This window comes from Acinonyx jubatus, chromosome C1 (assembly GCF_027475565.1).
Source record: "Acinonyx jubatus isolate Ajub_Pintada_27869175 chromosome C1, VMU_Ajub_asm_v1.0, whole genome shotgun sequence".
Classification (NCBI taxonomy): Eukaryota; Metazoa; Chordata; class Mammalia; order Carnivora; family Felidae; genus Acinonyx; species Acinonyx jubatus.
The window spans coordinates 140695607-140708025 of NC_069381.1; the positions used below are offsets into that span (position 1 = coordinate 140695607).

A 12419-nucleotide genomic window follows, 5' to 3' on the forward strand; every position below is an offset into this window, starting at 1 on the left:
GGTGGTGATTTAATACAGTTGGGCATCCAAGCTTAGGAAACTCAAATACTTTCCAATATTTACAGATCAGGAACTAGATTCCATTTGGTAAGGTCCAACCCTGGACTGTTGGCACTTCTTCTTGACTGACAATGGTAGAATGAGCTGCAGCCAGGGTTTCTACAAATTGTCAAAGAGCATTGCTGAAATAATGTGAAATTGACCATCAAATATCAAAGCAAGACAATCCTTTCTGATACAAAGTTGGCTGAAGAGAAGAGCCTGGGTTGGGCTGGAGCCAGTGCAAATCTGCAAGCAATCCGAGTAGTTTGCTGTTTAGGATACTATAGGCATGTTGAAAGATTCTTACATTTCTTTCATCTTTAGCATCTGAAGTTTCCCTTTGTCTACCACCTATTGTGTGAGACTTTGTGAAAGCTTTGGCTCGAGCAGCATAAAAATTCATGGCGGCTCATTTTCTGGTTGCATACAACCATTTTTTGGCTTCTCCTTATATGGAATGAAGCCACGCACCAGGGCTTTGACCTATCTTGACTGTCCTGAAAATCCAAACTTGAACTGGACTCTTCATTATGGAAACTAACTGGCTTGACCTCATTTGATTGGAAAGTCTTTTGAAGAATTACTCAGTAATGTGAAAATCACCAATTATTACAGTGAGGAATTCTTGGAACGCAATGTGCTATATAAGGTATTCATAGATTTTATTGCCCTTTATTGAGGTACCATAATAGAAGAATAATTGGGTGTCCATTGTCTTATGGAAAAAGAGATCTTGGTTCAGATTTTTGTGTGCTCTTGATTAGTTATTAAATAAGTTATTTAGATAAGTTGCATAAGCTCTTTGTACTTACTCTGTGACTTAAGTTAACTTCTTATCTATAAAATGAGGATATTATTTACCAATATGAATGTTGTAAGGTTAAATGAGATAACTTATGAAAGACCTAATATAGGCTCTAATACATAATAGTTACTCAAAATATGATAGCTATTATTGTTAGGCTTATTGAAAATAATGTTTAATAATAATTCAATAATATTATTTTACCTCTAAGGAATTCCATGCAGAGATTGTTACTTTCTCTGTCTAAAATGATCCTGACACCTAGGAAATTGTGATTCCCAGAAATTAAAAGGAAGAATTACATTTAAAATCTACTTGTCTTGTAAAGGTTATTCTTGGCACATGCTTGTATTTTAAGCCTAAACTCTGAGACTTTGCTGAGATAACATTCCAAGGTACAGCTTTGTCCAGCAAAGGGTTTGTTCTGAGTTGTGATATAAGCCTAAAACTGTATAAATGGAAGCAATCTTCTGAGAAAGAAAATTAATTTTCTTTGAGCCAAATTGAAGTAAGAATTGGACTAGAAGTAATCTTATTCACTTACTCTTAGGAACTATAATAATAGAGAAAAATTGGATTATGACTTATCCAAGCCCTTGAAATAACTTGAAATACCCTTGAAAGGAGCCAAGTACTGTGAGAACACTTTGGCTATGCAGTGTGAGTAGGCAGAGATATCTGTGGTGGTATTTTGGATGTCAGGGCGATAAGATTCAGGTGGTGGTCGTGGTGGTGAGCTGGGTAGGTTTATGGGCTTTATTCCTGGCACTGAGGTATAGGTTCTGTCTCTTTGGAGGTACTTTATTGTAACGAAACTCTCCATTAAGAGAGAAAATTGCTTTTCATCCTGAGTGCAAGAACATAGATGTTCTGAAAGATGCTCATTTCACTTTATCTCATTGGAGCTGCAAGAATGGGCATGCAGTCGTGGGAGGAATGTGTCAGTTGGCAGGGAGAAGATTTGTGGAAAGGGGAAGGAGCCCCAAACTGCTCAGTGAAGGTCTTTTCTCCTGCAATTCCCAGAATCTTGGTAAACAGGGTCTGGCTGGGCCAGGCCAGTGAAAAGAGAGAGAAGAATAACTAAGGCTTTTAACAGGTGTACAGTTGATTTGGGGTGTGTGTATATATCAAACTGTGCTATGATTAATTCATTTTTAAGTGTTGATTCTTAGAAATCCTAAAGATTATGATCTTGTCATTTATTAAATATGTCCATTGTGTTATTTCTTTTCTTTTCTTTCTTTTTTTTTTTTTTTTGTGTGTATGTTTATTTTTGAGAGAGAGTGGCAGAGCACAAGCGGGGGAGGGGCAGAGAGAGAAGGAGACACAGAATCTGAGGCAGGCTTCAGGCTCTGAGTTGTCAGCCCAGAGCCCGATGCGGGGCTGGAACCCACGAACTGTGAGATCATGACCTAAGCCGAAGTTGGATGCTTAACCGACTGAGCCACCCAGGCACCCCATCATTGTGTTATTTCTTACAAAAATCTTTTTATTATTGCCCTTTACCTCTGAGCCCCTGTTTATAGATGAGGAAAGTTAGAGTCAGTTACTAATTGTCTTGCTTCAGTCCACACAATTGAGAAGCACTGAGATTTGAACCTTGATATGTCCAAACATAAAGTCCATTATCTGAACCAGCAGTTTTTAAATTTTTTTGATTTCAGGATTCCTTTGCTCTTAAATTATTTTGAACCTTAATACGCTTTTGTTTGTGTGGGTTTTATCTCTTAATGTTTACCATATTGGAAATTTAACTGATGAATTTTCACTTTGCTTATTTAATAAAATTTAATTTTTATTTTAAAGTAAATATTTAATAGATACAAAGTTGTAAATACAAAATAATAAACATAGCACAAACAAGATATTTTGTGAGAAATATCTATTTTCCAAAGCAACAAGAAAAAAATAGTAACAGGAATGGCATTGATTTACATTTTTATAAATTTCTTTAATGTCTGATTAATAGAAGGCAGCTGGATTCTGACTTCTTTGTCTGCATTTGATTTGTGGTAATATGTTGTATATGTATGTGAAGATGTACATGAAGAAAAACCGGCCTTTCACACACATATGCACTTGAAAAAAGGAGTTTTAAATAACCTGCAGATAATTGTGGATATTCTTCTTTCATAGTACACCATCCTTCAATGAGTGGTAATTTCTTTGTAGAATCTGAAAGAATATCAATGGGCTTTTGTACTTGGTTAAACTAAAATTCACTGTGGGTTTTTTTTTTTTTTTTTTTTTTAATGTTTACTCTGAAAGAGATAGCACGAGCTGGGGAGGGGTGGAGAGAGAGGGAGAAGGATCTGAAGTGGGCTTTGCACCGACAGCAGTGAGTCTGATGTGGGTCTTGAACTCAGGAACTGTGAGATCATGACCAGAGCCAAAGTCAGACCGTCAACCGACTCAGCCACCCAGGTGACCCCACTGTTCTATCTTGAAAATTGAATGGGTCGTTCCACCCAGGCATAATTAGGGTAACATCATGAATTGGTTATTTGGAAAATATGGTTTCACTGAGTTTTTCTGATCTCTCAAAGATTGAGACATTTTATTCTACAATATGAAAACATTCACATTCATTAATAATTATCAGTGTAATCTGAATATACTTTAAGGATTGGGCAGTTGTCAAGTTCGTGGTGGGGAATACAAGTGTTCCAGAATTTTTAGTTTTTTGTTTGAAACCTCATATTTTATAATGGACAACAAATCCTCTCAGTTGTTTTCCTTGAAATGATACGCTCACTTCATTCACTTTTGAGAAAATGTCTGCCAAATACCCAAGACAGAGTAACTGTATTTGTTAGTCATTTTATGTTTCATGTAAAAAAAATACATAAATAAAAAATAAAGAACAACAAAAAAAAACCCAACAGCAACTTGTTCAGTTGGTGTCTCAAAAAACTGCACAAGTGCTTTTCCTGGAGTCAGCCGTGGCACTTGGGGAAAGTAGGGGAGAGAGGTTTATGTGGGCTTTCCATTTTGTTAGATAGAAAATTAAAAAGATACAAACTCGTGGCACAAGCTTTACTAAAATCAGTATTTTTTTTTATTGCTTCCTTAAGGACAGTTTAAAGTGAAGCTGACTTTTTTTCTCTCCCAAGTGCTCTGGGTGAAGAACACCAAATAGGTGTATTTTCTGCCAGTCGCAGTTTTCTCCACCATTTATTTTGTACCATCAGTGTGGGTGTCAGCACTGTGGAAAGCAATTACTATCTTAATATTTTTGTGAAAACAGTTTTAACTTCCCAAACCCCTCAGAGGGTCTCAGGGACCCCTAGTGATGTGTGGGCTGCACTAAGAACCGTTTGTGACACTGTCTTGAAGAATAGATTTGGCAGCTGATGGTTTATCTGAGTGATGCTTACCTTCTTTCTCTTGCTGCTTGTGAGTTTTTTGCATGATTTTTCCTCAACTGCAGTTTCCGCCATGTATTAGGAGCACCTTCAAAAGGAGACTGGCAAAGGGAATTCACCACTGTCCCTTATCTTGTGATCTTGGGTCTGCTTTGTTTAATCTTAGAAATTTGGAGCCAAAAAGGTCCCTTGAGACTTCACTTTCTAGATCAGAACAATGAGTTTCTAAAGTTGGCGGGGTTCAGGGGTAGGGTGAGGAGAGTGGAAGCAGAGAGAAACGAGCAACTCTGAAACAACTTGAACCTGTCTATGATAAAACAGTAACTGTTGACATCTGCACATAGATTCCTTCCTTGAGTAAGAGTTTTTTTCAGAGCTCTTTTTCCTTATCATGGTCTCTTCCAGCTCCTGAGCAGCTGATTTAGAATTTGCCTAATTCAAATTTACAACATACGGTAATTACACTGAATCTGTGGGGGTACTCAGTGATGTATGCTATCAGAGTCAGAAATAATTCTTGTTTCCAGAACCTATAATCATCCAATTTGAAACGGTGTGCATGTTGGCAACATGTAAAACAAAACAAAAAAACTATATAATATGCACAGAAGTGAAAAATGGAAATAATTTTTTAGAGGAACCCTAAATTTATGATATGTCATTGCAGGATCATGTATGTGAATCTGCACAGTAGGGCTTCCATTTTTTTTATGCCTTTAAGTTAAAGATACTGCTTTGAAATTTGCCCAGTTTTCATCTTTACCCATTTTGTTTGTATACTGTTTCCTCTCCTCAGAAGTTCACTCTCACCTCTGTTCTCTCCTCCACAGTATATCCCAAGTGTAGAGGGGCTAGGAATTGATAAGAGAGGGGGAAAAGTGAAGACTGTTTTGTTTTTTTTTCCCGTAAATGCATAGCCTTTTTGCTGAAATGACTTGGCTAACCTTGGATCGTTTGGCAAAGAGGATAAGGAGGTCAACCATGGTGGATTTAAAAAGGTTTTTTTTAATTATTAAGTTTATTTATTTTGAGAGAGAACGTGTGTGTGTGTGTGTGTGTGTGTGTGTGTGTGTGTGTGTGTGTGTATACGTACAAGCAGGGGGAGGGGCAGAGAGAAGGAGAGACAGAATCCCAAGCAGGTTCCACATCATCATCGCAGAACCTGATGCAGGGCTTGAACTCATGAACTGTGGGATCATGACCTGAGCCAAGATCAAGTCAGATGCTTAACCAACTGTGCCACCCGGGTCCCCCCACTGTGATAGATTTTTATCTTACTCTTCCCTAAATCACCTAGGGGTGTCTGGGCCAGATCAAAGACCCAGGGAAGATCTCAGGGTTTAGAAAAAGAGATTAACCTCATGAAATTAAACCTCTCAGAGGCAGGAATTGTTACACTCTAGCCAACTTGTTAGGAAATGTGCAGTTTGTTCCTGCCTTTCACTGTGAAAATTGTTTTTAAGGCACTTATACTCAAAATCAGCAACTGGGGCTGGAGGCATCCATAATAGCATTGGATTCAAGAAAAAGAAGCTAGCTAAATAGTCTTTATCCCTGCATGAAAATGTGTTCATATTAGTACTTTGAGTCAAGAGAATTGTGGCTCCTGACGTGCGTGGCTCCCTCCCTCCTCCCTCCCTCCCTCCCTCCCTCTATTTTATTTAAACATTTTCTTATCTGTGAGTGATTTGCCTCCCATTTAGTTTGTGGCTAAAATCCCTGAGTTGGAAGTGCTGGTGGTTAAGGCAGTGATAGGTCCACAGGGTGTCCTGGACCATCTCTGCTCTTTAGAGGCTATGTCTAGAAAATCAACCAGAAGGAACTACAATAGTTGTTCTCATCTCCTACACTGGAGTGTTTTTATGAGCCACTGAGATAGAAAGTGTAGAATTGAGATTGCTCTGTATCATCTGGAGTGTATGGTGACTCTTCATTCTAAAATGAAGACCTCCGTGCCCAGCCCCCAGGATTCCTGCTGCATGCCTGCCATTGAGGGCCAGTTTCAATCACCCAGCCAGAGCTCACAGGCCAGGCCACTGGAGAGGCCTCGGAGAAGCTAAGAGGCTTGAGTTTCCAGAGCAGCTAGTCATCGGATTTCCATAGTGACTGCCAGCCTTGCTTTAGTGTCCTACCATTTATAAAAAGAAAATTTATTTACTATTTCTAGGCTTCTAATTATTTGCACTTAAAAATGTACCGTGCCTCCTGAGATCTAGCTGTAAAGGGAGAATAATTAAAATAAATCAACAAAGTATCCAGAGGCAGAAGCCAGGAGACGCTGTATGTGGTGGTTTTGAAGCCTGATGGGTGGCCAGCTCTTTTAGTTTTTGTCAGCTCTTTTTTTTTTTTAAACGTTTATTTATTTTTGAGACAGAGACAGAGCATGAACGGGGGCGGGGCAGAGAGAGAGGGAGACACAGAATCGGAAGCAGGCTCCAGGCTCTGAGCCATCAGCCCAGAGCCCGATGCGGGGCTCGAACTCACGGACCGCGAGATCGTGACCTGAGCTGAAGTCGGACGCTTAACCGACTGAGCCACGCAAGCGCCCCTTGTCAGCTCTTAAGAGACCCAACGGGTGGTGTTCCTTTACTTTCCTCTCTAGGTATCTTTTTGATATTATTTGCTTATATGTGGCTGTGTGAGGTGCATACATTTTGTGATAGCCTGCCTGAGACACTTGGGGGAAAATACGAGATAAGCTGCCTGCTTTTCCTACCTTGCTGCCTCCGGGGGCTACCTGCAGACCTGAGTTTGCATCATGGAGATGAGAGGAATACAACAAAGAATGAGCTTGAGGATAAAGGAAAAAAGGCCCCAAACAGAATTTAAAAACAGGCATCCTGAGTCCATCAGATTTTTTTTTTTCTTCAGTCAAGACGAAGATTTTAAGGGATTTTTCATCCTTAACAATACACGTACGATTGTCGTCCTGTTGTTATAACAGCTTGCGAAACTAGCTTCTAGAGTAGCAATCGTGTCCAGAGCTGGTGGGCCTGTTTTTTGCTTGGTGTTTTTGGAGGAAGGAAACCAGTTTTGGAACGCATGTGGGTGATGTACCTCAAGTCCCATTTCTGTGATAGTAGCAGACTTTTTTACTTACTTGTCAGTACCTATTGAAGGTTTATTAATCAGGTATCATGCATTCTTTGAAGATGAATGCCCTGGAGGAAATCCGTGGTAGCAAGTGTTTATCCTCAGTGCCTGAAGGTTCTGTTTGACCACTCTGCTTCATCTCTAGGAGTTATGGTGAAGTGCAAATAAAAATCAGTAAAAATTCTCACTGAACTGCATTCGAACCCACCATTTAAATGCAAGGTGATACTATTTAAAATGAATTAAAGAAAAACATGATCTGTCATGTCTTGGCTTTGATGATGGTATGCGGCGCCTGCAAGTTTTTAAGAGGTTTTAACATTCATGGAAAAAATTAAGCAAATAATTAACCCTATTGAATTTCCAGAAGCCCCTAAATACTGGTTTCTCATTGGCTAGTTCAGTGTTTTCTGTGGCCTAGCGTGCCAAGAAGGACTTGAATGTGGATTTGGAATCATGCCTGAACTTCACTGCTTATGTCGTCACGTTCCTAGCTTGCCGCATTCCCTGTGTAGTCTTGGCTCCTTTAACAAGCAGGCTGTGGGTCAGTTGTGGTAGAAAAAATACACTTAGCAGGTTCCTTTTTTAGAACACTTCCTACAGGTCACCTCAAGTCTCCTAAGCAGTAAAATGCAAGGGAGGCACATGTATACCTTTTGCCCCCTTTTCTTGCACGTTGAAATGCTGTGGTTTTTATATGTGGTTTTATATGTGGTTACCATATTGAAAAGTACCTACTTCGTGTGATGGAGTCTAGGTCTGCCTCCGTTATTTCCTTGAAGTGAAAGTTTCTGGTGGAACAGTAACTGTGTTCACTGGGCTTTCTCATGGCAGAGCATGTGATGAACCTCTGTGATAATTGTTTTTATTTTTAACAGATGGGTCAGAGAGTTTCTGAATGAAGAAAACAGGGGTCTTGATGTTCTAGTGGAATATCTATCATTTGCGCAGTACGCGGTCACGTAAGTAAAACTTGGCTTTTGGCTTTTGAATTTCATGTGGTCACAGAAGATGCAAGAGAGTGGTAAAATTACATACCGCATTGAGGGGGAGAAATCCAGCAGCAGATGTGGTAAGGTTTAAGGAGGTTTGTTTCTACTCAAGTAGCTAAAAGCAAATCACGTAATTGTTATTAGAAATGCTTTCAAGGCAGAAGTAAAACGGGGGAATAAAAATCAACCTTGGAGGAGTCCTTATTTTTAAAAGAGGTAACTTTCTTCAGTGCTCAAGTTACATTACGTCCATATGGTAGAATACCCTAGCAGATACTGAAAGAGGTATGTGATATACTGTTGAGTGAATAACACATGACACAGAAGAGTGACTTTCTTTTTATTAGAAAACAAAACAAAAATATATACATTTGTACGTGCTAGCAAATGCAGAGAAAATAATTGCAGATGGGGATACCAAATCTAGTGGGACTGAGGGGAGGAGTAAACAGAGGCTTTGCTTTTTTACTTGATGGGTATATTTGTGTTGTTTTGACTTCACCTTCCTAAGGTGAGGGAGGAGAAAATTGGGGCAGAGCAGGAAAAAAAAAATCAACGTATTTAACCTTGTTTTTTGTTAATTCATAAAATTTTCCCATTTGCGAGGCTTCTGGAAGGATTTACAACAGGAATGAGAAATGTACATTTGGATGAGACGTTTTCTTCTCCACATTCCCTCCTTTAGTCAAAAAAAAGCAAAAAGATTGCAGTATCCACCGATAGACTCTCTCACACACACAGATTGAGGAAGTAATACTTAATAATTATATTTACAATTTGTTTGGAAGACATTTTGACTTGGGTGATAGTGTTTTCCCCTCTCTCCATGCTGCCTTTAAAAGCAGTAACTTGTTTTTTTATATCGCATCATTCCAAAGAAGTCCTAAGACTGAACCAGCTGTTATCTTAGAACCCTCAGCACTTCCTTGAGCATGCGTGAGGAGAAAGCTGTAATTACTCCTACCTAACGGATGCAGAAATGACAGTATTAACGGAGACTAGCTTAATCAGTTTCAGGTTTGATAATTCTGGTGTATGATGTGAAGTAGAGTAAGAGACACCGATGGACAAGTTCTTAGTTTTTTAAGAAATTGTCCTCTGAGGTATAACCCCACTTTTTATAGCCTATTCTTCCAAAGGGGGTTTCTTGTCTATGTCCATCATGTCAAAAACTGCTAACCTCTTTTTCACTTTATATTCTGTGACAAACACGATAATACTACCCTGCTGCATTGTTTAAAATCTGAAGGAATGGTTATGGAATCGAGGAAAAGCTAAGAAATTTCAGTGGAAATTTCAATTGAAAAGGATGGCACGCTATGTATGAAATGTTTGCTGTGATTAACCCTTTACCTATATAACGATAGAGCCTGTGAACCAGTTTTCCCAAATGTACCCTCACTTAGGACCAGCAGAAAAAGGAGGTGCTACCACGAGGGGATCCTAGTTGTAGCATAAGATCAAACCCAGCAAAAGATCAGAACTCAGAGCTGTGGTTTCCTAATCTCATTTTTTTGGCGTTGCCTTTACATTCTCTGCTTGCTAGGTTTGGTTTGCTTTTGCCTTGTTTAGATAAGTTTTATATAAATACATAACTTACGTTCTTTCTTGAAACTAATGGGCTGAAAAGTTCCTTACTGTTCCTTGGCTTGTGACAGTTTCCTAGCCCAGGTAACGTGAACCAACAGGTTCATGTTCCATCCCTAAATAGGATGCTTAACTAAGGTGTGTGTTTCCTAATTCTGCTCTGTAAGGGGGGTGGGAAGGGTGAGCTGAGAGGAGTGGGAAGCTATGGAACAGCTGACCAGTGACTTGGGGGTTGCAGAGTGACTTGGCGAGAGTAACAGTGACACGGGTGATCTTGGGGTGCCCCCCTCAGCTTACCTTCTCCAGTATCCGTTGTAGACTTCTATTTTTAGTTCTTAAGGATTTGATTACTCAATCCCACCTCTTTTCTGTTCAGCTCTGCTTCCTGCATCCAAAAGCATGACAAAATGGCCAGATCCATTCACTAATGATACATCAGTGGCTCATCCGAGTTTGCAGATGACAATTCTGACGGAATTCTAACAGAATAACTTTATTTTGGCCATCGTACTTTTATAAAAAGTCAAACTTTTTGACAAAAAGTCCTACTGGTTTTTTCCGATATGTATTGTTACTGTCTCTTCTGCAATAGCCTCTCGAATCTTCCATGTGATATTAAGTATAGCTGCCTTCTGTTTATTCTCTGATCAGGTGTTGCCGTGTGGAACTATGGGTAGAAACACTTGATGAAGTATTTTGTCGACAAAGGAGAGCTACTAACTTTGGGAGGAGAAAATGCATACAACACAAAGGCCTGGCTGTTTAAAAATTTTGTTCCTAAAATTATGCAAAAATGAGCAACTTAACTCTCCATTTATTCTAACATGGTTAACATGAGTAATAACCTCAAAAAATGTCAGAGAGAAACAACAGTCCTACTTTAAAGAGCACCACATTGGGAAGAGATTCCAAAATCAAAGCAAATCCATAACTTTGCGAGTAATGTATCACATATGGTTGGAAAAGTACACTTGCCAACACACTAGGAGAAAATGCTCAGTGAAAATTGATGGGTAGGAATAAATTAGTCTAAGCCTACATATTGACTTGTTAAAGCAAAATGAAGACAGCTGTAAGATCTTTCCTTCCCCTTCCCCCATAGCAGTGTTAGCAGTTGGTAAATTAGTAAGCCTTGTAGTAAAATACAGATAACACATTACTATTTATTTCTGCGCTGTTGTTCAACTATTTTTTTTGCCTTGCCCAGTATTTGTCATTTTGTATTCTGCAAGTGAACACTGAGTCCGTGAAAATTCTTTTATGTTTCTTTTTCAGTTTTCTTTGTTTGCAAAGACTACCCATTGTAAGGTGCAAATGTATATACTAGGAAGGAGCATGTTATGCACATCCCTGCATTTGTGTGACTGTGAACTCTTAAGGCTTCAGTGGCATTTCTCTTTTGTTTTAGTTTTGATTTTGAAAGCGTGGAAAGCACTGTGGAGAGCTCGGTGGACAAATCAAAGCCCTGGAGTAGGTCCATCGAGGATCTACACAGAGGAAGCAACCTGCCCTCCCCGGTGGGCAACAGTGTATCCCGCTCAGGAAGGCATTCTGCACTGCGGTGAGTTCCTTTAATCAGGAGGGAGGCATTGTGATAGGATATGTGGGGACAGCAGAGTTCCTGGCTTCTGGTGATGGTCCTGGGCTACAGATTGCTGTAACTTCTCATGCAACCCTTGGATTTCTATTGATGCAAAGGAAAGTTTCTTCAGGAGTTTATGGGAGCATCAGTGGGACAATATTCTGTAGCTTTAAATAGATTTCTGGGAACACCACACCTGCACTCAGCACAGAAAGTTCTGCCAAATGATGGAATGCAGTAGACTCCATCGGCAGCTTAAGTTTTCGAAACCAGGGAGATGCTGACTTTGTGATTTAGGCTGTGTGTTCTGGGTAGAGGCAGCACCTCTTGAGATTTGGGGTTCTCAAGAATTCCTTGTTGGCTCTTCATACTCTTCTCCCCTCCCTTCTTCCATTGGTAGCTCAGGTGTGTGCTCTCTGGGATGTGTTCTTAGTCCTAGGTGCACAATGCTGTAGTGATCCTTTTTATTAATGAAATGCCTTTAAGCAGTGCTTCTTTGGTTAGGTGTGCTCAGTTGTCAATCTTCTGTTTCCTCCTAAGAATTTGTTCTCTAGTCTTTCATGGTTGAAATACCACCATACTAAGGAAGGATGGGTGCTGATCATCTCTACTGCTAACAGCTGGAATGTCACTGCGATTGATTATTCACTCATTTCCACATTCATTCACTGAAAAATATTTTTGAGCTTCTATAATTTGCCAGGCACTGTAGTTAGAGTTAAGGTACACGGATGGATAAATCAGAACCCTGTCTGTCAAGATGGAGATGACATCTAGTGCAAGTTCTTAAAGGTTGCTGTTTTGCAGAAGTTTAATAAAAAATTTTTATTAATAAATGCCTCATTCCCAAATGTTGCTTATTCTTTGCAGCTTGAAAAATTTATGTCACTTATTTCAGACTTGATCTGGCAAGTGGATGTTGTTCCTGTCCATGTTTAAGATCCCCATGGATA

General features: G+C 39.5%; 1 protein-coding gene across 12 annotated transcripts in view; it reads left to right on the forward strand.

Annotated features, from left to right (window-relative positions):
* The window catches only part of FMNL2 (formin like 2), a 308508-nt gene that overhangs the window by 211063 nt on the left and 85026 nt on the right, over positions 1-12419 (forward strand). For all 12 annotated transcript variants that reach the window (XM_053215080.1, XM_053215081.1, XM_053215079.1 and 9 more), the window contains exons 5-6: positions 8184-8267; positions 11293-11445. In XM_053215080.1, coding sequence (XP_053071055.1) covers positions 8184-8267; positions 11293-11445 — 237 coding nt within the window. The remainder of the gene's footprint in view (positions 1-8183; positions 8268-11292; positions 11446-12419) is intronic.